At 49.5% G+C, this 25,660-nt stretch overlaps 12 protein-coding genes across 12 annotated transcripts; 6 read left to right on the top strand and 6 right to left on the bottom strand.

Annotated features, from left to right (window-relative positions):
• Window positions 1–55: 55 nt before the first annotated feature.
• N7520_011807 (uncharacterized protein) lies at window positions 56–1,217 on the top strand (the record flags this gene model as incomplete). The annotated part of the gene is made up of 3 exons (XM_057145740.1): window positions 56–119; window positions 168–320; window positions 373–1,217. 3 exons carry the CDS (start codon window positions 56–58, stop codon window positions 1,215–1,217), a joined length of 1,062 nt encoding a protein of 353 aa, XP_056991494.1.
• A 1,319-nt stretch (window positions 1,218–2,536) lies between these two features.
• On the top strand, window positions 2,537–3,590 carry N7520_011808 (uncharacterized protein; the record flags this gene model as incomplete). The annotated part of the gene is made up of 3 exons (XM_057145741.1): window positions 2,537–2,975; window positions 3,028–3,250; window positions 3,296–3,590. 3 exons carry the CDS (start codon window positions 2,537–2,539, stop codon window positions 3,588–3,590), a joined length of 957 nt encoding a protein of 318 aa, XP_056991495.1.
• A 341-nt stretch (window positions 3,591–3,931) lies between these two features.
• N7520_011809 (uncharacterized protein) lies at window positions 3,932–4,598 on the bottom strand (the record flags this gene model as incomplete). The annotated part of the gene is made up of 2 exons (XM_057145742.1): window positions 3,932–4,118; window positions 4,195–4,598. The coding sequence occupies 2 exons, from the start codon at window positions 4,596–4,598 to the stop codon at window positions 3,932–3,934; spliced, it is 591 nt and encodes a 196-aa protein (XP_056991496.1).
• Window positions 4,599–5,724: 1,126 nt separating this feature from the next.
• Window positions 5,725–8,249, bottom strand: N7520_011810 (uncharacterized protein; the record flags this gene model as incomplete). Its single annotated transcript, XM_057145743.1, has 2 exons — window positions 5,725–7,526; window positions 8,063–8,249. The coding sequence occupies 2 exons, from the start codon at window positions 8,247–8,249 to the stop codon at window positions 5,725–5,727; spliced, it is 1,989 nt and encodes a 662-aa protein (XP_056991497.1).
• Window positions 8,250–9,659: 1,410 nt separating this feature from the next.
• Window positions 9,660–11,523, top strand: psrA (putative general stress response phosphoprotein phosphatase Psr1/2; the record flags this gene model as incomplete). The annotated part of the gene is made up of 5 exons (XM_057145744.1): window positions 9,660–9,756; window positions 9,833–10,896; window positions 10,950–11,099; window positions 11,150–11,248; window positions 11,311–11,523. The coding sequence occupies 5 exons, from the start codon at window positions 9,660–9,662 to the stop codon at window positions 11,521–11,523; spliced, it is 1,623 nt and encodes a 540-aa protein (XP_056991498.1).
• Window positions 11,524–12,625: 1,102 nt separating this feature from the next.
• N7520_011812 (putative protein phosphatase PP1 regulatory subunit Sds22) lies at window positions 12,626–14,000 on the top strand (the record flags this gene model as incomplete). Its single annotated transcript, XM_057145745.1, has 6 exons — window positions 12,626–12,761; window positions 12,814–12,845; window positions 12,903–12,974; window positions 13,100–13,396; window positions 13,455–13,932; window positions 13,984–14,000. 6 exons carry the CDS (start codon window positions 12,626–12,628, stop codon window positions 13,998–14,000), a joined length of 1,032 nt encoding a protein of 343 aa, XP_056991499.1.
• A 271-nt stretch (window positions 14,001–14,271) lies between these two features.
• On the bottom strand, window positions 14,272–15,073 carry N7520_011813 (uncharacterized protein; the record flags this gene model as incomplete). Its single annotated transcript, XM_057145746.1, has 2 exons — window positions 14,272–14,874; window positions 14,930–15,073. The coding sequence occupies 2 exons, from the start codon at window positions 15,071–15,073 to the stop codon at window positions 14,272–14,274; spliced, it is 747 nt and encodes a 248-aa protein (XP_056991500.1).
• A 377-nt stretch (window positions 15,074–15,450) lies between these two features.
• N7520_011814 (uncharacterized protein) lies at window positions 15,451–16,520 on the bottom strand (the record flags this gene model as incomplete). The annotated part of the gene is given in 4 exon segments (XM_057145747.1): window positions 15,451–15,477; window positions 15,534–15,737; window positions 15,749–16,320; window positions 16,376–16,520. 4 exon segments carry the CDS (start codon window positions 16,518–16,520, stop codon window positions 15,451–15,453), a joined length of 948 nt encoding a protein of 315 aa, XP_056991501.1.
• A 419-nt stretch (window positions 16,521–16,939) lies between these two features.
• abaA (transcription factor AbaA) lies at window positions 16,940–19,420 on the bottom strand (the record flags this gene model as incomplete). The annotated part of the gene is made up of 3 exons (XM_057145748.1): window positions 16,940–18,702; window positions 18,759–18,935; window positions 18,991–19,420. The coding sequence occupies 3 exons, from the start codon at window positions 19,418–19,420 to the stop codon at window positions 16,940–16,942; spliced, it is 2,370 nt and encodes a 789-aa protein (XP_056991502.1).
• Window positions 19,421–20,436: 1,016 nt separating this feature from the next.
• On the bottom strand, window positions 20,437–23,345 carry mrd1 (RNA-binding ribosome biosynthesis protein MRD1; the record flags this gene model as incomplete). The annotated part of the gene is made up of 4 exons (XM_057145749.1): window positions 20,437–21,654; window positions 21,706–21,978; window positions 22,238–22,999; window positions 23,118–23,345. The coding sequence occupies 4 exons, from the start codon at window positions 23,343–23,345 to the stop codon at window positions 20,437–20,439; spliced, it is 2,481 nt and encodes an 826-aa protein (XP_056991503.1).
• Window positions 23,346–23,632: 287 nt separating this feature from the next.
• Window positions 23,633–24,243, top strand: N7520_011817 (dynein light chain DYN2; the record flags this gene model as incomplete). The annotated part of the gene is made up of 7 exons (XM_057145750.1): window positions 23,633–23,663; window positions 23,715–23,737; window positions 23,791–23,824; window positions 23,875–23,909; window positions 23,968–24,018; window positions 24,057–24,126; window positions 24,179–24,243. The coding sequence occupies 7 exons, from the start codon at window positions 23,633–23,635 to the stop codon at window positions 24,241–24,243; spliced, it is 309 nt and encodes a 102-aa protein (XP_056991504.1).
• Window positions 24,244–24,647: 404 nt separating this feature from the next.
• Window positions 24,648–25,506, top strand: N7520_011818 (rhodopsin family protein; the record flags this gene model as incomplete). The annotated part of the gene is made up of 4 exons (XM_057145751.1): window positions 24,648–24,678; window positions 24,809–24,862; window positions 24,926–24,959; window positions 25,335–25,506. 4 exons carry the CDS (start codon window positions 24,648–24,650, stop codon window positions 25,504–25,506), a joined length of 291 nt encoding a protein of 96 aa, XP_056991505.1.
• Between the last annotated feature and the right edge of the window lie 154 nt (window positions 25,507–25,660).

The raw sequence follows: 25,660 nt of genomic DNA on the forward strand, positions 1-25,660 counted from the left end.
CATAACCTAATGATCGAAGCGGGGAAAAACTTGTCACCTTTTGCTACTTTACAACATGGCTGCTAACCAGGCACGCATAGCCCAAGCGGTTACCGTAAGCCTAAAAGACCTTGAGAATGGTGAGAATTCGGAACATATGTAGATACGCATACATACTAATTGACCAGGCGCCATCTCGTTCGACACCCTTACTGAAGCCTTCGGTCCATCCTCTCTTGGAATCATCATCGTGAAAGACCTGCCCGAGAACTTTGTCCAGCTACGCAAACAAGTCCTTTCAAGCGCATCCTGCCTAGCAGCTCTTCCACCTAAGGAACTAGGTGCGCGCCAAAACCTTCCAGCCCAGTATCAGAATCATACTGACAACCCCAGAATCGCTCGAAAGCCCCGAATCCAAATACCTAGTAGGCTGGTCCTGTGGTAAGGAAACCCTCAAATCAGGTCACTTCGACACACTCAAGGGTTCATATTACGTCAACTGCGCATTCTACCAAGATCCAAGCCTAGACAGCGCCCCAGCGGACGGTTTCCCCGATCTGCCACAATACACAGCTCCCAACATCTGGCCTTCACCAGAATGTCTCCCAACATTCAGATCCAACATCGAGAATCTCTGCTCATTGATCATCAAGACCGCGGGACTGGTAGCACGTGCTTGTGATCAATACGCCGAGGCTAATATCGACGATTACAAACCGGGCTATTTACAGCGTGTCGTGGAGACAAGCCTCACCACCAAAGCTCGACTCTTGCACTATTTCCCCGCTGAAAACCAGTCTGCTTTTGAGGAGGAAGACAAAAGTGACGATGATTGGTGCGCTACCCATATCGATCACGGTTGTCTAACGGGTCTTACATCTGCCATGTTCCTCGATGAAGCTGCTACTCCCCCGACGCTCGACCCGTCGTCTCTGGCTGAACTTTCCAATTCTCCCGATCCGGCTGCGGGATTGTATATTCGCTCCCGGGAGGGTGAGGTGGTTAAAGTTAATATTCCTAAGGATTGTCTCGCGTTCCAGACTGGGGAGGCACTTCAGTTGATTACGAGGGGGAAGTTCCGAGCTGTGCCACATTTTGTGAAGGGGGCGAAGTGTGCAGAGGGACGGATTGCGAGGAATACGTTGGCGGTGTTTACGCAGCCGAATTTGGGGGAAGAAGTTGAGGCGGGTTTGAGTTTTGCGGAGTTTGCGAGGGCGGTTGTGCAGAAGAATTATTAGATAAGTTGAATTTGGTCATAGATGCATTAGTTCAAGTTAGTTCTGGTCATGTATGTAAACTTTCCAGGCTTTAAGTCGGTGACGACGATTGCTACTTTGGGCTTCGCTTCGTCAAGGCCAACGGGCAACCATAAAATCTTATTCAACTTTACACAAGTAAGTCTGATGTTTCTACTACTAATTTGCTACTGGCATCGAGTGGCGAGTTATCACATCCATAGAATGCCTGACACTTTTGAGCCTATCTACCTACTAGCGGGATGGCATCTCAGTTGGAGAAATGATCGCTATCGCTATCAATTATTCTCGAAAGTCCTTGTCGCCGAAATGACTCTTCGACGGCCTGTTCAACGTCGTGATGCAATTCAACAAAGAATCAAGACCTTCGTGGTCTTCGCCCAGGAGGATAAATCAAAGGTACAACAATGGGAACAGGAATTAGAAAAGATCAACAAGGGCATTCTGTTTCAAAAGTCGACGCTCTATTTTCATGAATAAGATCTCCCTGCAACTTATTCTTGTCCTCTCAGGCAGGCATACAATGAAGTCAGAGAAGACCCTTCGTAATATCTTCAATCAGAGCTTATTGATGATTGTAAACTAAGAGAAGGGTGCTGCAGTCGGAGCTGTGGATGTTGTGGAAAGCGTCACTTCACAGCCCAGACACAAAGAGGTATTGGACACTGCACGATAGACTGTGCATGTTGTTCGGAAAATCGAGGTTTTGAACTTACACTGGAGGAAGGGGATAAGATCTTTGATGAACTCAAACGACCACTTGAAGCGCCCATTGGAGACTATCTTTCCAGGATGGCGAAGGCGTACTTTTCCAAGCATGTCAATCCAAGCCTGTCAAGTCCAAGCCTGTCAAGTCCAAGCCTGTCAAGTCCAAGCCTGTCAAGTCCAAGCCTGTCAGATTTTGACTGTTGTGGAATAAATCCTAGCCGTCAATGTTTTTTACCGAATGTGCGACAGTTGCTTGACTCATTTCATGTTGCTGAATGGTCTCATTATCTCACCCAGGTGCTTGCTTCTGAGTATACTCATTCTCTGTGAGATAGGAGCCACCATGCAATCAAGAGCCACTAGCGGTATTATTACCATCTCATCTCAGTCTTTTGCATAGAGCTTCACGGAAGAATGTGTAATACTGTAACAAATAATCCCTGCAACCCCTCACCTGATGACATATTAGCCTCACCCCGCACCTTTCGTATTGGAATCAGCATCCTCCGCATCTTGCCATCGAGAAACTCAACTCTGCGATATTCAACACTAGCTGTTCGACAACCTGAAAGTAAACAGATCACATGCGAAATATGGAAAGGCAACTTCACGACGAAGGCATTCCCCTCGCCGCCGCTCAACTTCGACCCGATGGAGAAGTTCCTGTCTTAAGCAATTCCTTTGAAGACCTCAGATGCAAAATCTTCAAAGTAGATTTTGGAGACGAGAGCTGGGCCATCCGCGTACCAAATATATCTGAAGACTCACTAGAACTCAGAATTCACCTCCTTGAGGCTGAAGTGAGTACGCTCACCGAGCTCGAGGAACAGGGATTCCAATGGGCTCCGAAGCTCAAGGGCTACGATTTCACATTCGAAAATCCTATCAGACGTCCTTTTATTGCTGTGACCTGGTTACCAGGCAATCAGCTCGCATGGTCTGACGACACTCCAGCACGGCCTATTCGGGATAAGATACTTCAACAACTCGCCAAAATACAAGCAGCATTGATCGAATGTTCACAGGAGAAGAGTATGCACATGCAATCCAAGCTTTGCTAGGTCCACTTGCTGACTCTACGAAGGAGCTACTACCGCGACGGAACACTATGCAGGGGTAATCCAAAACAAGATTATCCGAATCCGTGACGGAACGCTTCCAGAGCTCACAGAGCAAGATGTCTCCGATCAACTGAGCCTCCTACCGACTGTCCTTCTACCCGAAGTCGATGATACATCCTGGGCAATCGATCACAGCGAACTTGTAGCGGAGAATATCCTCATAGATGCCGAGCACAACATCACAGGGTAAGTTCGGGATATGAGACCTAGTCACAATTTTAACGTATTTAGTATCACTACCTGGGACCTCGCTTCGAAGATGCCCTTGCAGCAAGCAGCTAGTTTTCCCGCTATTCTCCTCTATCAGGACTTGGCTGTACCACCGAGCTCCACCATCAAAAAGGATCAGGAAACATATACTGCGTCAATCTCGCAGGAATCGCCGGCTGGGGAATCAATGGCGATTGTGCAATCTTCGAAAGAGGCGGACTTTCGCGTTGCGTTTTTGGAATCTATCACTAGCAAGGGGACCCATCGAGAGATGGCGCGTAATGGGTGGAGGAAAGCTCCTGCTTTTCAAAAATAGCAACGACGTGGAAGTGAACGGGAATGAAGGAGAAATTGGGTGCTGTGAGGTCAAGTAGAAGTGGTGCTAATGTAGCAATGGTTGATTTATTTCTTCTAACAGGTCATAATTGTTTTGCTAATCACCGCATTATGTGTAACACGTCCACAAAGTACGCTTATTAACGGTCAGGATAGGGAGGATGCACTACTCTTGATGTCTCTTTAGTGTCATTTATAGTATTGAGGATTTGTTGGCACAGATTGACAGTTTACCTGTCAAAGGCGAAATGACCATCTAACAATGTTGATTCACACATATATATCTACCGAGATAATACAGACTCAAACTCAAACCCAAACCTAGTGAGCGCGACGCTGATGATCCTTCAGGTTGTCCTTCCGGTTGTAGGACCTGTTACATGCCGAACACTTGAATGAAAGCGGAGCTATGTGCTGAGTGTCGATGTGTCGCATTAAACTTCCCTTCGATCGGAATGGGGGCTTCAGGCAGTTCTCCCATTTGCATTTCAAATGATTGGTGGTCTCCCTGGAAATGCAGTCAGATATAGATCCATATATCAGAGGCGCCTAGGTTCATAGATGAAGTCGTCCCAACGACTCACTTGGTATCGTTTCGACGATCGTGGGTATTCGACGGCTCATTCGTGGTATAGGTGGCGCGCGGGTCAATGTCGGGTGTTGGGAATTGAACAGCAGAGTGCGACGAGGCCAAGTTACTCCGACTTAGACCATGACGAGCATCAGATGAAGAAGTCCCCGTAGAACCATTGTGGATGTGGCAGACAGCAGATGTAGGAGTTAGAAAATCGTACGGAGTTTGAATAGACGAGTCCCATAGAACATGATGAGATACTTCTGCTGTTCTCATAGACTGGGACATTGATGGCTGAGGGCCAGGTGCATCTTGGATTGAAGGACCAGCGGTGTGGTAGAAGGTCCCGTTCCATTCAATCAACTGGCTCAAGTCGTCGACAGAGAAATCGTATGAAGGGCCGGAAAAGTCCATATTAGGCAAGTGGAAAAGAAAATGACTGAAATTATATGGTCTCGAGTACAGCTGGGAAATAAAAACACAAATCCGAGAGAGAGAAGTTGAGGTTTATACTATCTGCTGGGTGGACTAGGCTATTTCCAATGCGGCTCTTGTCCTATCACAGCTTTGGATGAGGGAGGCCCGAAAAGAGTTCTACACCCCGATTGGGCTTCTGGTTGCTGCAGGTCCTTAGGTTTGGCCAAACGGTTGTTTTGCAACCATGTGCTGGCAACTCCGCCCCTTCCCACTCCCCCCGCGCCTCCAGGAACCTGGCTTTGCCGATATACTGGTCCAATCCGCGTTTGATCTCATTAATTTGGGCTTCGACGGTGGAGTGGAACTGCTGGACCTTGCCCTATCAGAGAGGGATATTTTGATATGCTAACCATATTCTGATAGTGGCAAGGCACCAACTAGTACCAACTAGGCGATGAATATCTAGGAGTCTCGCCTGAAAATTATAGCCTGGCATGATGATTTTTCACGGAATAGAGAAGTTGTGGCTTTTCTCTCTGTTCCAATCAGCCGTTAGCCACCTACGTATTGGTCGAGCCTTGGTGAAGGACCCTCCGATCCTCGACACACCGCGACACACCGCGACACCGCGCAAGAGCAAGGTCACGCAAAAATGGATCCAATGCAACGGCCATGTCCTGGTCTGGTCCATCTGTGCACGGATGACGTGTCGGACGTCTGGAGGTACTCCCCGTCAGCCTCCATTAAAGAACGCTTCCCATCGGCGCGCGGGAACTCGTAGGGCGCACTACCAATCAGCTATGAAATCCCTCTTACCTTTCGACCTCCTGGTCCCATGATCCGTCTCTGAAATGTCCTATGCTCAATGTTGAGCGGTATGGTCGAGAATACTCCCGAGACTACTGTAGATATTAGTGACATCTGCCACATATTCAAAACGGTCTTCGTGACCTCGCTCGCTTCATTGGATTATTAGTGTACATCGGGGTCGTGAATCATGTCCTAACCTAACGTTGCGTCCTAGTACGCAGCCAGATATCTCGCTCCGCTACTCTTTGGAAATTCCTCCACCTGGTCACCATATCGATAAGAATATTGATCTTCATGTTCCTGACCTTTAAGCTCAGCCCTTGCGAGGATCAAAGTCTCCTCCTTCGGTCTCTTCGGTACCACCACGGAACAGGACCGGCGCAGTCAGTTCTTGCGCCGTGAGCTCCGTCTCACTGTCCAAATCCATCATATCCTCATCCATGACCTCTTCCACTGCTTCACTTGAGCCAGAACGTGACTGAAAACCCAGCCCGGTACTGACAAGCTTGCTTGTCTTGATAAGCTCAGACTTTCTCCTTGCAGAAGGTCGACCAACTCCTCTGGGCAAACCCGCCTTTATGATATCCGCGTCGGAGTATGGCAGATGCAGGATACGCAGAATAGCTTGCCAGCGCTCCGGGTCTGAGCGTTGTTCAGCTGCATCGCCGACGTCAACGCCATTTACTCTGGCGAGGCCGAGAGTCTCAGCTCGGTTATCACCCCAGAACCAACCGCCTTCCGCGGGAATGCGAACGTCCACTTCACTAGAGTAACGACGTCCGTTTAAAGTTCCGTGGAGATCATAGTCAAGACGCTTGCTACCGAAGTGCAGAAGTGTGGCCTCGGGCTCGTAGCACCGGCCCAGGATCATCGGAGGGGAAACGATGCAAGTGCGTCCTCCGGCAACACGGTACCAGTCGCCGTAATTGCTCATTCCAACCTGGCGGAATGCGGCGGAGGTCTCGTCAAAGGTCATCTTCTGCAGAGGGTCCTTGTCGAAGGGGATATCGCGGCTTAGACGGTTGGGATCGCGGGTGTAAACTTTTCCTGCAATGAGCGGGAGGCATTTGGTAGCCAGAAGAGGATCTTTGGGGTCATCGTGGCAATCTTCAAGATTAAGCCAAATCTCGTCAATGACAATCACATCAACGGGGTCGTATTCGCTGTGCAGAACAGCGCCGCTATTCTCCATCTGTTCCTGTCGCATTCCGAAAGGCTTCAGGCGCGCGGCATCTTTGATAGCGAGAAGTTCGGGCCCGATGAAGATGCCTCGGCTGTCGATCCGAGCGTTGGGCCAATTCCCCGTGAAGCGCGTGTGTGAGAGAAGACTCCACGAGGCCATTGTAGTCATGGCGAACTCCATTGAAGGATGAAGGCTCTCGCGTGGGACCCCATACAGGAATTTCTCGTAAGAACTGAAGGGTTTGATGCATTGCAATGGGAGATACCTGTACTGCAGCGACAATGACTTGTCATCGCTGAGAGGATCCGGGAGAGTCTCGACTCGAAATCCCCAATAGCTTACGGATATGCTCGTTTTTTTGGTCGCTTTGATGATGTCAAGAAAGCTCGTGGCTTCCTCTGGGGTTTGAGTAATGATACCGGCACGCCATTGCGGGGTGATCCATTTGTTGTCTTTGCGAGCCATGTAACATTTAACTTCAGGGTTCCACTTAAGCGGGCCCTCGAGATCGTGAGTCCAGAGAACAGTCTCTCCCCGACGTGGGATGAATGAGGCCTGAAGATTCAATCGGACGAAATATTCAGACAGCCATTCATGTGTCGACACCCAGTCCATGTTGAGGGGGTGATTTATCCCCATCTCGAGCGAACCACTCTTCTTCAGCATTGCGATCTTGATTTTCCAGTAATCAGGTCCTTCGTCGTCGAAAATATCGTAGAGATCGCTTGGTGGCGTTGGTTCATCCTTATTTCCACCAGTATTTTCCACTGTGGCTTTCGCCGCACTTCTGGTAGTCTTGATACCCGTGGCTGTGCTTTTGCTAGCTTGGGCTGTGATCTCCTTTGCTTTCCCCCTTCCCCTTCCCTTCCCTTTTGTCTGTGCTTCTGCCGCTTCTCGGGCCCGGTCAGCTTCCATTTCAGCCTTGGTACGGCCTGAAGAGTGTTAGAATCAAATATGGTTGGGCGACAGTGTTTGAACTTACGCTTTCGAGGACCAGTGGCAACTCGACGACCGGTTTGCTTGTTTGGACCTTTTTGCTTCCTTGTGCAATTGTGACATACACAAGGACTTTTTCTTCCACTCATCAGCCAGTAGAAATGTGGGAAGAAGCTCAGCCGAGACTGAAAGTAGAAACCGCTTGGATGTCCAAACAGGAAGGTATCCCGCTGTGATAGAGTCAACAAAGGCTACCCACATACGAGCGGATAGCGACTGACCAATGTGGGATCGCCTGCTCGAGGTCGATTTTGAAGCGAATAGCCTTCGGGCAATGATTCGAGCGTGTACTCAACACCTAAGATAGACAAGTCAGTGAATGGCACAGGTGTTATGGAACACGAGTCGAGCTTAGTGACGAAGCAGACCTTCATCAAGAAAGGGGTTGGTGATAAATAATGGCTAAAATGCAGTAGATTGACATGGAGTACAGGGGGCTCAAAGCTAAGAAACACGTATAGATGTGGCTTACCTTCCTCTAGAGCCCCAGTCTCTTCAATCCACATCCGCGCAAGCAAAGATTTCCATTTGCTATCATCTGCCAAAGCGTATTTGAATGGTGATTCAGACGTTGGCCATGTTTCTTTCATTCCATCGCTTAGTATTGGGTCGACCGGAATCACCACCAAATTATCATCGATATCATCCGCACTGTCCATCTTGTAACAGCGTTAGACAAAGAATAGTGGGGCTATGGAGCCCCAGTTTGTAAGATGATCAATCAGTAGTTTTCAAGATAAAATCACATGTGTAATCTTGAATTTAGATCACCTTTAGAAAGCTGGACGTGGCAGTAGTCAAGATGTAGCTGTGAGGAATCATAAATAGAGGATGCGATAAGATAAGTCACGTGCGATAAGGAAGTGGAAATGAAAAAGGTCGAAGTGAGAACCCCAGAAATGGAATTGTGTTTACCTTGATTCTTCATTTCACTTGAAAGGATGGAGGGAGAAAAGGATGGATGGAAGAGTAGTATAATTATTAACACACTCCGAACATAATATTTCTACGCCTTTTACTGCTCAAAGGAAACATTGCTTTTGCCCAGAACGTGGTAAATTCTCTAGCGCCGGCTCTTCACGGGTTGCGTTACATGCAGTAGAACAAAACCTTGTGGGGAGCACATGGGGAAAGCTCCAACCGGAGGTACTTCGGGACTACCGGAATTTAGGGAAATTACTATCTTGTGTTAGGTGAGTATTAAGTATAAAGAAGTATATCTGCACAAGGTATTGGTTAATCTATTTTTGTTCCTGCTGATATGTACTTGCTATCACATCTTGTTTCCTCAAGCACACTCAGGCTCATTGGTTCTTGCCCCTTCGATTTCCACCAATAATAATTTACAAGCCAGTAGCTTCCTCCCCCGGATTGGATTAAGTTGCAATACCCAAAAAGGGGGTGTGGCCATTCACTGGATCACTTTCATTTTGATTGCCCTGGGAAGCGGATCACCATGAGTGCAATTCCCTGATTTGGTCCAGGCCCTGCACTGGAGCCAGCTGTGCTAGTCAAGTGGACAACCCATGAAAGAGAAGAGGGGGGTCCACAATAGCACTAAACCCAACTAAGTGAAATTGGAGTTGTAGCCGCCGAGGGCTTCAGTAGTGTGTGAAGTGGAAAAAAAACAACTTGAATCTCCGAGTCCTCTCACGTGACATCGACTCCTCTTTCCTCGATTCTCACCCAAATTTGACGATTGATTAGTCCCCCTTTTCGTCACGAAAATCCCGGAATCTTGGACCCTTTCTCAAGTCATCCTCACCAACTCAATCCTCATTTTGCCCATATTCTGTGGGCTGGGGATCCGTCAGTCTTGGCGCAGTCCCCGAACGTGGTTGGTTAGACTTGGGGGCCAAAGGCGGTACGTGCGAACCTGAGCTTCCTTTCCCCCCCAGCAAAGGGCCCCGGGCGCTTGCTGATCCAGGAGGCGTGTTGACATCTTTCTAGTTGCCGCGCTCTCTGTACTGTTGGAGGAGCTTCAAGCCCTCGATCCGTGATAAGACTCGTCTTTCCCCCTTTTCTGCTCTTTGGGTCTCGTTGACCCTCACACCGAAAGCTAACCCCCGATGCGTGGAGCGAGCACGGGGCAAGATCCCTCTCCTCAAGCTCCCGAGTCTGCGGGCACGGCGCCCATGGATCCCTCGGAGAATGTGGAGGCCTCTGGTTAGTTATGGCATAGAATCGCTGAAATGCGCCTTTTGTTCGAAATCCCGCGGTCGCTGATGTATTGCTTCTATAGGTCCAGAATCGACCCCCGATCAGAAGGCCTCCGATGCCGCTGAAGTCCAGCAGTCCTCTCAGCAAGTCTCCTCATCGGTCGCATCTGCCTCCAACCCAGAGGCTGAAGGGGCTGACGCGCCGAAGAAGCGTAGTCTGTTGATCCCAATTCCGTCGCGCCGGTCCTCAAAGGCAGATAAACAGGCGTCGGAAAAGGCCGAGGAAACGGCGCAGGAAGCCCCTGCTCGCCGGGGCTCCAAGGTCAGCATCCTGAAGGTGCATAGGGATCGTAGTCGCGCAAGCAGCAGACGGTCGCGACAGGCGCAGGGTGTGGCAAATGTGGAAAAATCCCCAGAGTCAGCCACCCCAACCACCCCGGAATTGAATGGCCCTCCGCGGTCTCAGAAGAAGAGCAAGTTCTTGTCGTTCCTGAGCTGCTGTTCCTCACCTGGCGTGGATGGCGATGATGATGCGGTTCCTGCAAAGAAGTCGACCAAGCAAGCGCCTGCTTCCAACCGATTACCGACCCCCGACAAGGCAGAAGCTCGCACCGGGGACTCAAGCACCGCCGAATCAAGAGATCCGTTTTTTGACAACGAAAAAGCGAATTTGACCGTCAGCGACCAGCCGAAACCAGAAGAACCTACCGCCCAGCTTCCACTTAATGCGCCGGGTGAAGGAACTTCCACTGGAATCAGTCAGCCTGAAGAAACCGTCAACGAATCTGATGATGTTCACCCATCCCACGGACCTGCTTTGACCAACGGTGCCGTCCCCGAACCGAAGGCAGATACCTCTTCTCCCGAGGAGGACCAGACAACAGAAGAACCCTCAGTTAAGCCCACCACTAGAGAACCGTCCCATGGTGAAGTCGAAGATTCTTCGCACCAAGAGGATGTTGTTCACCAAGCTCCTCAGTCAACCATCGCATTACCTCCTCCTCCGCCCCCACCGGTGCCAGAAGTGCCCTCGGCGCCTGAAAGAGAGGACCAGCAGTGGTTACTCCCGCCGCTTGCGCCAAACCTGCAAGGACGGAAATGTCTTGTGCTGGATCTTGATGAAACATTAGTCCACAGCAGTTTTAAGGTAAGATACCCACTCCAGCCTCATTTGATCCCAGCTCATCTTACTCGCTCCAGGTCCTCGAGCGTGCCGATTTCACCATTCCTGTCGAGATCGAAGGTCAATACCACAACATCTATGTCATCAAACGACCCGGTGTGGATCAGTTCATGAAGCGGGTTGGTGAGTTGTATGAGGTGGTTGTGTTCACTGCATCGGTTTCCAAGGTGAGTTGATAATTTCAGAGACTTGAGATAATCGCTAATTGAGTGTGCAGTACGGTGATCCGTTGCTAGATCAGCTTGATATCCATAATGTGATCCATCATCGGTTGTTCCGAGAGAGTTGTTATAATCATCAAGGGAATTACGTGAAGGTTTGTTTCCCCATCGAGTCAAACTTCCCAACGTCCGAACGCACGCAACTAACGAATCACAGGATCTCTCTCAAGTTGGTCGTGACCTCCGCGAAACAATCATCATCGATAACTCTCCTACTTCGTACATTTTCCACCCTCAACACGCGATACCCATCAGCAGCTGGTTCTCTGACGCACACGACAACGAACTGCTTGACCTTATTCCTGTTCTCGAGGATCTTGCTGGAGCTCAAGTCCAAGATGTCAGCATGGTCCTGGACATCACTCTGTGAATGTCTTGTCCGGAGATCTTTCTAACGCCCGAGATTCCCCTTTGAGCGCGTCTTTCCTTTTGTTTTCGTTTTTGGTCGCGAGAAAAGCTCTTACCTTCCAGCATTTCCATATTACTTCGCATTATCTTAGTTCCCTGTCCTATTACATTGCCGCTTCACTTCTCAACGCGACCATGGACCTAGATGGGAACTGGTTCCCTACCGGGCCATGGCCCATCTGATACATTTGTCGTTTCTCTTGTTCCGATAGCCCTTCATAACCCCGGCATCTAACTTATTTGTTTGGCTTCCTTTCCTTCGGCATTGTGTCCTTACTTGCCCTTGCTCCGAGCGAGCCTTGTTTCCTAGCCCTGTCGATTATTCCCTGTTATGCCCCGATTTTGATCCCCCAATCTCCCCTTGTCGTCATATCACTAGTCCGCATTCTCCGATGCATTCTGCTGGCGTCTGTTGGTTATGTTACCGCTTTCCCCCTATGCGTCGTCTATTGCTTTTGCGCCTCGCTATCCTGTTGACTGGGTCCAGCCATCACCACGGGTGAAGTTGAACCAGATCATTCTGAAGCCACATACACTTGAATGGCACCCGGCCGTTAATACGTTCTTTGATCCTGCCACGGCATGTCGAGCTTGAGTTTCATTGCTGTATTAATTCCCCGCATGCAATGTACGACTATCTGTCAGCTGCGGCGTTCTAGTACATACATTTTCGACACATTTCACAGGAATACATACAGCTTGGTGCATTTGATACTATTTTTCTTTTGTAATGTCCTCCAAGGAACACGGCTAGCAACGGTTGTGTAGTTAAAAAAGAACGGCAAGGCATGAAGCTCTTATCAAGACGCGATTTCCTTTGGAGTCGCGACAACTGGATGATGTCAGCAACAAGAACCAGCTTTGGAACTCCCAATCATCGCAATTTCATCATTTGCTCTCGATTAAATTAACTTTCATAGCCTGGTGACTATTCTATTCTATTTAGGGCACAGCCTTCCTCCTCACGAGTCTGACTCACGAGATTTAAAAAAAAGCTCCCCGCAATCATATCGCAATCCCACTTCCACCGCCTGCCGCCTCTATCCATCTTACACACTCCTATCATGAAGAACCAAGAAGGCTGGGACGGAAAATTACGCATGGAGCCGAAAGCTGTTATAACAAATCCGGAGGCGTTGGAGGACTCGGATTACTCCGACCCTGAAGCCCCACCAGTGGACGAGATTGATGCGGACGAAGGTACGGGATCGGGTTTGGGATGGCGTGGAGCTGGTGGGCTAATAAGGTACAGATCTATTGGAAGGAGAGGACGTGGATGTCGAGGTATGATCTCCTAAGCTGAAAGCTCGTGGAAACTATGCTAACGCGCTCCTCTGCTAGGATATCGATCTTGTCCACTGTCGCATATCGTCGATCGCCGCGCTGCATTTGGAACGGTTCAACAAGCTCCAGGTACTTTCGCTCTCCTTATCGATCTATGTTCCAGTCCCATACGAGTATAATACGCCTCCGCGATCACTATCCGCATGGGCTGCAAATCCGCCGAGTCTCGTAACAGTTGGCTAATACGTGAACAGAGACTATGCATGCGCCAAAATCAAATATCCCGCGTCGAGTTTCCTTCCAATGTCGCCGCTACCTTGACCGAGCTTGATCTTTATGACAACCTTATCTCCCATCTCAAGGGTCTGGATGAGTTCCATAACCTGACTAGCTTGGATTTCAGCTTCAACAAGCTTAAGCATATCAAGAATATCTCACATCTTGTTAAGCTCACCGAATTGTATTTCGTGCAGAATAAGATCTCGCGGATTGAAGGTTTAGAGGGCTTGACTGTCCTGCGGAATTTGGAGCTGGGCGCAAACCGGATTCGGGTGAGTATCTTATCTTTGGGACTGCACGACGGAGTGAAGCAAGTTCTGATTGATATAGGAAATCGAAAACCTCGAGACTCTTACTGCGCTGGAAGAACTCTGGCTAGGAAAGAACAAGATTACCGAGATGAAAAACCTGGATACTCTCTCCAACCTTCGCATTATCTCCATCCAATCCAACCGTCTCACAAGCATTACTGGCCTCTCTGCCCTCCCTAATCTCGAAGAGATCTACCTTTCCCACAACGCCATCACCGACCTTTCCGGCCTTGAGTCAAACACTACCTTGCGTATCTTGGACTTCTCCAACAACGAAGTCTCACACCTGGAGCACCTGTCGACATTGAAAAATCTCGAAGAGCTGTGGGGATCTAATAACAAGCTTGCTAGCTTTGACGAGGTCGAGCGTGAACTGAAGGATAAGGAGAAGTTGCAGACTGTCTACTTTGAGGGCAATCCTTTGCAATTGAACGGGCCTGCTGTGTACCGCAATAAGGTGCGGTTGGCATTGCCGCAGGTTTCCCAAATTGATGCTAGTATGTTTCCCTCTTCTTCTAGGCTGTTCCAACACTAACATTCTTCCTCAGCCTATGTGCGGGTCTGAGCCCACTGCAATGGCTATCTGACTGACGATTCTGTCTCATGATCAGCTCGAGTAGAGCAGAGGAGCCTAATACCAAACTTTGAAATGGATTTCATGTAATGCGCCTTTGTAGAGTAATTAACGGATATCAAGCACCATATACACGTCTTACTTGGAGGTCTCAAATTACTATCAGCTAATATAAAATTTTTGTCCTTATGTACTCGCAGGAATCATGTATAAAACTCCTGAAGACAAAAGTAGCTGCAATCACAGTTGCATGACCATGCTCTCAAACTTCATGAAGCTCCTTTATACGAGACACAGGTATATTCCGACTAGGTTGCCCCGCTCTCCATTCATCTGTTAGACTCTGCCTCTTAAAGATTCGTCTATTCGCCTGCTTCCTCTGCGCATCAGTCATAGCATTTCTCTCCTTCTTACTCGCCAACAAATCTCCTAGAACCTTGAGCGGAGTCCCAGTCCGCGCATCGTTCATGTCTTTGTAGATCGGGTCATTCTCGTTCACGATAAACATGCCGTGATACGGGTTGCGCCACAACGCGCTTTCATGGTTGTGGCTTGAAGGTTCGATTATGCATTTTATTGTTCCCGGAGCGATACCATTGAATATCGGGTCGTGGGTTTTGTATTCTTTTGTAGGTTCGGAGGAGGATGAGGAGGAGTTAGAGTCAGAGTCGGATTTGGGTTTGGAAGTTGAGGTTGAGGTTGAGGTTGAGGTTGAGGTTGAGATTGAGATTGGGGTTGGTTGTGTTGGAGTGTCGAGCGTTATTGTCATGGGCGAGGAAGCAATTGCGCGTTGAGCAGCATCGGCAGAGTCAAAGATCGCCAGTATAGGACGATGTTTGTTTGGTGAATCATTGGATATATCATACTGTAGTGAGGTTAGTGGAGGTTTCTGGGTTGCGCGTTGTCGCGGAATCAATCACCTTGAGATTGCGGAATGTGGTCACTTCGCCGAATTTCTGGAGCGCGGATAGGATCTGTCGGGTATCGGCTAGTTTCCGCGGACTAGGGATCATTTGGATGTGGACTTGTGTAGGGAGACGCCATAGGGAAGGTGGGGGTTTCATTTTGGGTGTTGGAGAAAATGTGTCGGGAGTGCGGAGATGTGAGATGTGAGTTGCGGTCCGCTCTTGGCGTTGATACTTATACCGGAAAACTATCAACTTCAACGATTTCATGCATGATCTTGAGAATGATTGAGAAGATTGATTCTGAGTAGATTCTGAAAGGATTAATCTCGTAATGTTTTCCGCGTGACATTTGTATGGTAGATGGCGATCGCCTTTAGCTTGAAATCTACGAATAGTATCCTCGAGAGAACTAGTCCTACTGAATTCTGAATACTCAATTTGCTCGTCAAATCTGTTTCATTATTCTTCATAAATAGCATCACGAAAGCCAGGGTCCCGGCTACTCAATCATTCTCATGGACGAGCATAATCTCTTAGAAGATAGGGATATCCAGACCGTACTATCAAATATGTTAGCACCCATCCAGCAAGAAACGTCAGAGACAGAGACACTCACAGCAACGGGGTCGTTAAAGCGCAGACCCTTGTCCAAAGCACTGATGGCCTCAATCTCACTCGCCTCCAAGTCAAAGTCATTCACAGCCAAGTTCTGCGCCAAGCGAGTAGGGCTGTTACTCTTAGGAATAACAGCAATCTTCCTCTGTGTAGCCCAGCGCAACAAGACCTGCGCCGGAGTACGTCCATGCTTATCCGCAATACTCTTAATATTACATGCTCAAACAGCGGCTTGGTGCCGTGCGCATCCTTCAGGTTCAACTCCAGGAAGCTGAGTGGTCCGAACGACGAGTAAGCAGTCACAGCAAGACCCTGCTTCTGCGCATAGTCCACCAACCGGGTCTGAGTAAGATAGGGGTGGTGCTCGATCTGCAGGGTAGCAGGGCGAATGCGGGCATAGCGCAGCAGATCCATCAGCAGCTGGGCGCTGAAGTTGCTAACACCGATACTGCGAGCGAGCTTCTTGTCACTGAGAGACTCCATTGCGGTCCAGGTTTCCTGGATGGAGGCTGTGCTCAGCTCAACCTTGCCGTCGGCGGTGGTCCAGCTGGGAGGGTAGCGGACGGAGGGGTCGAGGTATTTCAGGGCAATGGGGAAGTGCACGATGTACAGGTCGAAGTAGTCGATGTTCCAGTCGGCGAGCTGCTTGCGGCAGATAGGCTCGACCTTGTCGCCATCGTGGAAGCTGTTCCAGAGCTTGGAGACGATGAAGAGGTCCTCGCGCTTGACGAGGCCATCTTTGATAGCGCGGGTGATACCTTCGCCACACTCGACTTCGTTGCCGTAGTCTTTGGGATGGAGTTAGCTTTGTGATTGGAGGGATTGCGTTCCGGGGGTAATTACCGCAGGCGCCATCGAAGAGACGGTAGCCCGCCTTGATGGCGTTATAGACTTGGTCTGCGCAGGTATCATTGTTCACCTTCCACAGACCGAAGCCCACGAGGGGCATTTCAAAGCCACTGCTCAGCTTAATGGTGGGGGTAGTCATTTTGAGGATTGGGAGAAATCTGGGGGGGAAGGGTTTAGTTCTAGCTTCCTGCAGTGTTTTTCAGTCTGCCACACACCGAATTGCGGATACAATAGAAAAGAACCGGAACAGCGGACTGGATTTGTATTTAAACTTGAAAAGACACCCTTCGTCCGGACAGGCTAAATGAGGGCGGCGTAACAGAGTCCGGGGCCCCACCAGTATTCCGGTTAAAAGGCGGTTAAAAGGATTTTATCCAGTTATACAATGAATTAAATTATGGAATAGAATAGAATCGGACACGGGGCTTTTCCCTCCACAGACCTGCACATGATAAGTTGAAAAAAAAAAGGAAAAAAGAAATCAAAGGTATAAGAGTACATAGATCCGCTCCAGAATAAGATTATCATTAGCAATAAGTTGTTCAATGATTTAGGACATTACACTGCATCCACAGTCCCATCATCTGCGTAGGAAGTTGTATGTTCGGGGCCTGCCCCGTGCATACTAGGACCGTTTGACATGCGGCCAACGAGCTTGTCCATCAAGTCTTCAGAGATACCATCGAAATGATGTGTTTGCTGTGGCTCGCGCGATACAGCTTGGTGCTCTGCAAATGGCATGTGGTGATATCCACCGGCACTGACATCTCCTGGAATGGGGGTGTGAGCACCCCAGGAAGCTTGGGCATGGCCAAGATCCTCTAAGGATTGAGATCCCGTTCCGAAGAAGCCATTTAGCACACTGTGGCTGTTACTGTCATGAAGACCAACGCTGTGCTGTTGAGGGGGCAAGTAATGGCCAGTGTCGTGACCAATGTTGTAGCCAAGAGATGGGTGGGAAAGTGGGATGTCGTGCATATTCATCATCACTGGCCCCCCGTTCCCCCCGCTGGGAATGCTTAGGCTGGTTGGTTGGGATGTCTCCGGGGCGAGGCTGGTCGCGAAGGAGTCCAGCACGGAGGTGACGGCTGTCTTATGATCGAGAGCATCTTCGGCTTTCGTGATAGAGGCCATAAAGTCAAGATGACCAGAGGCATTAAACATATTAGCCACATTGTCGTGGGATGATGGGTACATGGGCCATTGTGTGTGGGATTGGCCTTGGTGAATCAGATCATGAGGCTGCTGCGTCTGGTAGACGCTTTGAGAGGGTTTGTTGAGAAGGATGGAATCCAGGGAGAGAGGGGGAAGATCAACACCGACACCAGCACCTGGCCGGGGGCTATTGGTTTGAGTCCGATCCGGTGGCGGAATGAGCCGGCGCCAAGTAGTTGTGCCAACCTCGCCAGGGCGGGTTTGGCGGAATTTCCAGACCAATATGGCCATTCGCTCACTCTCATCTTGCTGCCCATGGCCCTGGAATGCGTTGGATAGCCGCCGGGAGCTGGGTGGAGTAGCGCGGATCTCCTGTACTGCTGACAGGGAACGCAGGTAGCGTCGGGTACGTTCATCAGTAGACTGAATGTTTTCTTGCTGAGCAGAGTCTTCCGCAATGCGCTTATCCTGGGTTAACTCAGTGAAGAGCTTCGCCCACCATTGCGATTCGAAGAGAGGCTTGATCTTGGTTGATTGAGGTTTCGGAAGTGGGTGGTATGTCTCCATTTGCGCTCGCCCACTTTCATATATACGTGTACTGCAGGTCCAGTCTTCCATCTGGCCTACCATAAACACGTCACCGGCGGTAGGGTGGGCAAAGTCGAGGTCTAATTGAATACCAAGACGAGATCCTGGGGGAGGGAAGTCGGTCATGAGCTGCAAGTTGACCTCCAGCATGATAATGTCACAGTCAAGAGACCCTTCGTCAATGATCGATGATAATTCAGGGAATGATGTTCGCCAACCATTAACATTCTCCAGCGGCGTAGGAGGAGCAGGGTGATGCAGGTCGCCTTGGAGACGGGTGTATGCATGGAGAGCCTTGTCAACGCGGTTAGCCTGTTGAGGCGCGCTGACCCACATGTCAAAGCTGAAGCCATGAATGTTTTTGGTCCCGGTTTCTTGCATGTTCGAGCCTAGAGTATAGTGAGGAGGCGGTAGGTCTCCTGCGTATGGCTGAATCGAGCGCATAGGGTCGTGGTACTGCTGTGGGGCACCGTAGTGACTGGACACTCCATGGTCCATGGAAGCTCTCCATTTGGGTGTTGAAGCTTGAGAATGTCCACTTGGTCGCTCAGCGGATGCTTCACGCACAAGACGCTCCCCTATAACCCATATTAATCACCGTAATTTGGCTTATCCCCATTTGAATAGTACTCACAGTCCGGGTCTCCTTTCAGAAATGAGTCAAGTACTTGAAGGTGGCTCGAAACCTGCTTGCGAGTTCGTCGCTTTCCAGTCAATTTGAAGATGTATTCGGCAATCAACTCATTCCGGCCGTATGACTTGCCCCGTTCGGACCACTTGCGTCGACCCATCGGAGGGTTGGCTTCGAGAGCTGCACTCGACTGTTAGGTCTTTCAATACTGGTAGAATGGCTTCGTGTTGCTTACCCTGCTGGAAGGCATCTTCCAGTTCATCAGACCACACTGGTTCTCCATCCTTACCAGTGTCCCGTCGAGGACGTGCCCGATACTCCAAGTACTTTTGAGACTTGAGGTAGCTTCGTCCTCGTCGAGGGGCTACATTAGGGCCTACCGAGTGAAGCCGGCGAAGCTTGCGAGCATGAAGCCGAGCTGCGACTTGCTGGTGGTGGTGCAGGTTGGGGGCGGCGACTTGATGATGCATAGGAGGTTGAGGATACTTGTAACCCATCTGCTGGAGATGGTCATCACGACCAGCGACATCATGAGTCAAGACATCATTGTATGACTGGACATTCCCAGAGGTATTCTGCAAAGCCCGATCTGAATGAGCCCCAACGGTATCGAGAGAGGGCTGGTTCTGAGGCACGAGGCACTCTGATTGCCAGTCAGCAGCCATGGAGCGGACCAAGGACGGGCTTCTCGAAAAGAATGACAGATTCCAACGAGGAGGGAGTTGAGAGGCACCGTCAAATGCTTCCTGCCTGGCAAAGAACGCAGCACACAGCGACCCAAGAACGCAAATGTCTGAAGAGAATGTCAGAACCTGGGAAAGAGAATGTGAGAGCGAGCAAGAAGGTGTTTATAGGGAACCATAACTCCCCTGGGAGAGGGGTTCTGTAGTCCCAGTAGCAACATTGTTCCGGCAGGTGTGCTTTGCCTGCACCACGTCCCTCGAACGCCAGCTCCATACTCCTACGCAGGTCCCGGTCCCTGGGCCTTCGCGTCCAGGCACTGTGTGGGGAGCAAAGGACGGCCGCCAGCCGTCCTTGCCGCGACAAATCAGGAGTCAAGAAAGGGCACGATATGAAGGAAGTGCTGCCGAAGCAAGGGATGGCTAGCAGCACGATCCAGTGACAAGCGTCTCGGAGATTTTGTGCAGCTCGAAGTGACCTTGGGGCAGTATCGGTCGGACTAGTGTTGACAATAATCAACTATAATCAGTGGCAATCCTAGGTTCGTTGGAATGTTGGATGTCCAGCGACGTCGTTGATTGCTCAGTTTGAGGAATGTTCGTCCATCCACCACCACCACAATCAGCACTGGAATGTAGGTCAAGCTGATCTCAAGAGTAATCAACAAATAAACACAGTACATAACTCGCAAGCCAAAAGGTCTTTTTGTTCAATGGGGATGTGCACCCGTTGCAAAGGAGGTTGTAGTGTAATAGGGTTGGTTAGGGTTAAGGAACCTAGAATAGGGACGAACATGGATGAAATGCATAATGCACGAGCTGCACGAAAGGCGCATTGACAGCCGCAGAACGTGTTCGGGGTATCTCTTTTACTATCTCATAGGTAATCAACAAAAAAAGGCTGCAAGTAATCGTACATCGTTTTTCCCCTAAACGCAAGGGATGGTCGTCGGCCAATGGACTCAACGCCCTTCTTGCAGGGAGAAGGAGACTCGGCACCTTCATGCTTCGTCGTTCTCCTGGGCCCCTACAGTGAACTTTTTTCGTCCTGCGCCCGTAAGCTGTTGGATCTTGACCCTGTCTACTTGCTCTCCCATCTTCTTCTCTATCTTTGCGATCTCTTCCTCGGCATCGATAGCCTCCGCGTTTGCAAATTCCAGCACCAAGCGGCGGCCCAGCAAATGCGTGTTTTTCAAAGCATCCATGGCATTTTCCGCCTCGCGAGCACTGATGAAATCCGCGAAACCAAAACCGCGAGCTGAACGATCGAATTTTTGAGGAACACGGACGGAACGCAATTGACCGTACGCACCAAAGAGAGAACGAATCTCTTTCTTCGTGGCCTGGAACGGCAAGTTCTTGATGATGATCTTGGTCCGCCTCGCCGCGATCTTCTTGGCTGTGTCTTCCCGTCTCCGCTCCTCCGCAGCATCGTGGCCCTTGTGGGAGGCGCGGATGACAAGTTCGTGTCCATCCAACTTGTAGCCATCCATGGCAACAAGTGCCGCTTGGGCTTGGTCCTTGGTTCTGAACTCTGCAAAACCAAAACCCATGCTGAGTGTCTGTCCAGGCTTCTTGGGGTCTGGCTTGGTCTTGATGCGTCCAGTGACAAACCCTTCCAAAGGCCGGAAAACCTGCAAGAATCCCTCGTTGGTGGTTGTGAAGCTCAGGTTCTTGATGAAGAGAGTTGATGTGACGGTATTTCCCTCAACCTCGTCCGCGGCAAAGGTGTCCGAGGTAGAGAATCCCTGACCCTTTCCACGCACCTCTGGAGCGGCAACTTGGGGACTAGCAGTGCCATCAAACAAGTTCTTTGGAGCCTTTTCCAAGAACAAGATCGACTCTCCCACCTTGCGGTAAGCGAGACCCTTGAAGGCCTTCTGCGCTTCATCAGGCCTTCCAAACTCGACAATCGCAATAGTACCACTAGGGGGCATCAGGAGTCGGATGATCGTGCCATAAGGCTCGAACAACGATCTGAGATCACTAGACTTGACACCATACGAAAAGTTTTTCACCAAGATAGCTGTGTTACCTCTTTCACGCTCTTTGAAGGCATCAATGTTTACTCCGTTCGAGGCAAAGTAAGCCTTGGTCTCTTGAATCACATGCGTCTCAGCATGTGCTTGCTTGACAGCGGCTTCAGAGGAGGTGGGATCCAAAAGCTCTGCTTTGGAAACGCCAAGTCTTTCAGCCACGGATGACATTACAGCATCAGTCTGAATGATAATTAGCATGAAGTTTTTTACATCGTCGTAGCGAAAACTCACATTCATGTAAAGGGAATTCCAGCTGAATGATGAGGAACCGGACTCCATTTTACGCTTGATCTGCTTTTGCTTCTTCAAGGGAAGCTTGGACAACTCATACTCGTCAATTTTGTAACTCTTCTTGGCGGCAGCCGGAAGAATATGAAGCAGGCGACCCTGGTAATGCTTTCCATCAAGGGTCTTATATGCCTCAACAGCAGCATCAGCATCATGATACTGCACGTAGGCAAACCCCTTGCTGGTCTCAGTACGAGTGTCAAAAGCCACATGAATCTGCATTCCATTAGTACTTAATCGAAGCAATGAAAAATAAGAAGTCTTGTGCATGGAATGTGGTGTGTAGCTCTTTCAGATAATCAAGAAGCATCTACTAAAATCTCTTGCCTGGTGACATCATTTGCGTTTTGCATAAGATGTCCCTATCAGGACAGTCATCATACGAGCACACCGCCGGCAATGCTATGAAAGCACATGCTAGCATGGTGGGAAAGGGTGGGTAATGGAGGCAAACGCAAGGGAACAAAGTACTAACCTCTTCAGTTTTGCCAAACGGCGAAAATAGAGGGTGAAGATCCTCCTCCTTCAAGTCGTAGGAAAGATTTCTCAAGAACAACCGAGCAGAATCACGGATGAGCTCAATATTTCTTGCCTGCTCTGGTGTAATTTCAGTTGCTTCCTCCTCTTCTGCTGGCTCATCGACTGGCTCATCAACATTAGTCTCGGGCTGGGGCGAAGGCTCAGAGGTGATCTTCTCAATGGCTGCACTACGAGATTCATCCTTGGGGGAACTCCGAGACTCGACCGGCTTGTCGACCTTTCGCTCTTCAAACTCGGCCTGCTCATCCTCGTCCAGAAGGCCTAACAGACGGCTTGTCTTCGACCGCAGCCAGTCCATGTCGGATGCAGGGGCAGCCTCTTCTTCACCTTGCTCCTCCTGTGCTGGTGTCTCCTCAGTCCCGTCCTCTTCACTCTGGTCGATGACCATCGGTTCAGGTTCCTCGGGAGTAGCAACAGGCAGGGGCTCTTCGATCCGGGCTTTCTTGGGCTGGGAAGGCACTTCCTCCGCCACACTAGTGTCTTTGGGAAGTTGGTTAATGACCGGGGCGGAATCCGCGGCTGGGGCTGCCATGGTATCATCATTTGCCCATGTCCGGGTCTTGCCCGTCTGCATCAAAGACATATACTCCTTCAGCTTGGGGTCCTGTGCCTTTTCATTGTCCCTCTTCCGCTTGAGTGCACCCTCCGCAGAGTTGTCTGCATCACGTCGTGTCGGATGACTAGGCTTGGAATCAATCTACAATAAACCTTGTCAGTCTCAAGACCAACTGAACTGGTCAGCGTGCACGAAAGCAAAAAAGCAAAAAGCAAAAAGGATAATGGAAAGACAAAGATGTGCAAGAGAAATGACATACCGGTCGAGCAATATCTACCGTGATCTTAGACATCTTCAAGAAGGTCCGGTTAAAATATTTCACGGCTTCTTGAGCTGTCTCATGGCTTTTGAAGCCGACGAAACCCATGCGGCGTTTAGGCAAGACATGGGCATCTGTCACTTGAAAGCGCGTTGCAAAATGACTGCGAAGCTGATCATTTGAGCAAGTGGGCGGAAGCCCACTGACAAACACCCGAGTATTTTCCATCCTTGAGTGGTGTAGCTGGAAAAGCCTCGAGCAAGTGTGGAAGTAAAAGTACTTGCAGCAAATTTTTTTTCCCGTCTTTCATAGCAGGTTAAGCGGTGACAAAAGCGGTACTGTTTGTTGTACCGGCAGTAACCCCAATTCAGCTGAACCTTGGAAAGCGGTCAGTCGTATCTTTGACGCGCCCGCTTCAATTGCGCCGTTGTGCTCCCCAATTCCTAAGTTTCGTTCACGCAAAGGACCCTGCTACACTTAAACCCGCCGCCTTTTCAGATCTTATTCTCACAAACATGACTGCTGAAAAGAAAGAGAAGATGGAAGGTCAGTCTTGCTCCCCACCAGATGCTGTTTATCTCGCTAACCCGTGTACAGCGCAAGTCAAATCGGTCGATATGGTAGGATAGCTGTCGCCTGATATTTGCAAGTCGAATCTGACACCGTCGCCTAGACTGAAGACATGCAGCGAGAGGCTATCGATCTCGGTATGGGACTCCACCCACCCGACAGAATGAAATGCGACTGACTTTCCCAGCTATTGAGGCCATGGAGAAATACCATATTGAGAAGGTATAAAGGCATTCTACGCTTCCCTGGGCTTTCTAGATCGCATACTGACTACTTTCAGGACATCGCACAGTACATCAAGAAAGAGGTCCGACCCGCCACCCCAACCGATGTACCCCTCCTCCTTTCGATACTAACAACGCGGTCTAGTTCGATTCCCGGAAGGGTGCCACCTGGCACTGTGTTGTTGGACGCAACTTTGGTAGCTTCGTCACCCACGGTCAGCTTCTGCACTCCTCTCCCTCTCAAATTCATACTCATTGCCTCTGCAGAGACGAAGCACTTCATCTACTTCTACCTGGGCCACTGCGCTATCCTCCTCTTTAAGACCCAGTAATCAATGAATGCAGCATCTATGTGCTACATCAAGTGCTGGTACTATATGATTGGAAGCTACAAAATGCTTTGAACAGCGATCTCTTTTTGGTTATATCTTCCTGGGCTTTTGATGCCAGGCTGCTTCAACATGCATGCAAATTATTGCCACATTATGTAAACAGGCTTTTTGAATATTGAATAAGATTCCCACATGCATTGAGCTCGTTTTCAAAATTGAAATTTGTCAAAAACTACCCGACCATGAACAATACATATTGTTGTTGTACGTACCTGATAAATCACATGTGCATGGACCTCACGTGCTTGCCAAGGAGCCAAGCCACTTAACGCCGCTGCCTTCAGGTTTGTTGACGTCGACACCCTTTCTCCCTCAAGTGCGCTCTTTCATCATTCAACAACATCATGGCGATCTGTATCACTTTTGGGACTCATGGTAAGCTTTGAACTCGATTGCTAATCTCCGGCAACGCCGGAGTGGGGACCAGATCCTTTGGCTGGCCTGTGTTTAGCCTGTGGACTACCCGCCCCATCTAGATCGCGGAACACTGACAGGGATTACACAGAGTTCACTTCGATGCTCGAGGGATATGAAAATGTCCGCGCCTACTGCTACAATTGTATGCCTGTTTCTTCATTGACGATTATGATGTGAGCTTTGCTGATCAATGACCTGTATTTAGGCCGAAACTGGAATGGCCATTGCATCACCCGGTGGTATGTGGCTGAGCACCTTGATGTGGAGAGCCTGACTAACGTGAAAATATAGGCCCTTTTTCACAGTTTGCTTCGTTGTATGTTTTCTATCCGTCATTTCTATGGATCTGGACTTTATCTCGGTAATTGATTGCTCATATTTACATCTAGCCCGTGATTCCTCTCTCGACTCACAAGTATAAGGTATGTCATTCTGCGCCACAACAACTTTTTGTTGGAAATTTTTTGAAATGAAGCTTGGTACCTTGGTTGATCTATTGTGCTAATGAATTGTATAGGAAGTCTTGTGCTACACCTGTCGCTTCTCACAGGATCTTCGGTAGGATACTATCTACCAAGCACATGTTGCATAACCAATGTACTAACAAACCCAAGCGATCGGACCGACATTACACCTGACACTCGGCCCCCGGTAATGCCAAACTACCAGTGGGGACCTCCAGGACCGCAATCCCCTCCTCAAGCTCATGGGGGTGTAGTACCCCAGGTCGAAGCTCAGAAAGGTCAACCGCCACCGCAGCAGCATGGACCAGTTGACTATAAGTGAGCGCAAATAGTCTGCTGCGGTGTTTGATTTAGAGTGCTGCTTTTCGAGCTGATTTTGTTTTTGGGGAATGTTTTGGCGCTGGGGTCTTGTTTTTCAATTGTTGTATCGTTTTTATGCTTCCAAGTTGGCATTATCCTAGCATCATCTGATGAAA

This window comes from Penicillium odoratum (genome assembly GCF_028828045.1).
Source record: "Penicillium odoratum strain IBT 22623 chromosome Unknown utg000008l_segment0_segment0, whole genome shotgun sequence".
NCBI lineage: Eukaryota > Fungi > Ascomycota > Eurotiomycetes > Eurotiales > Aspergillaceae > Penicillium > Penicillium odoratum.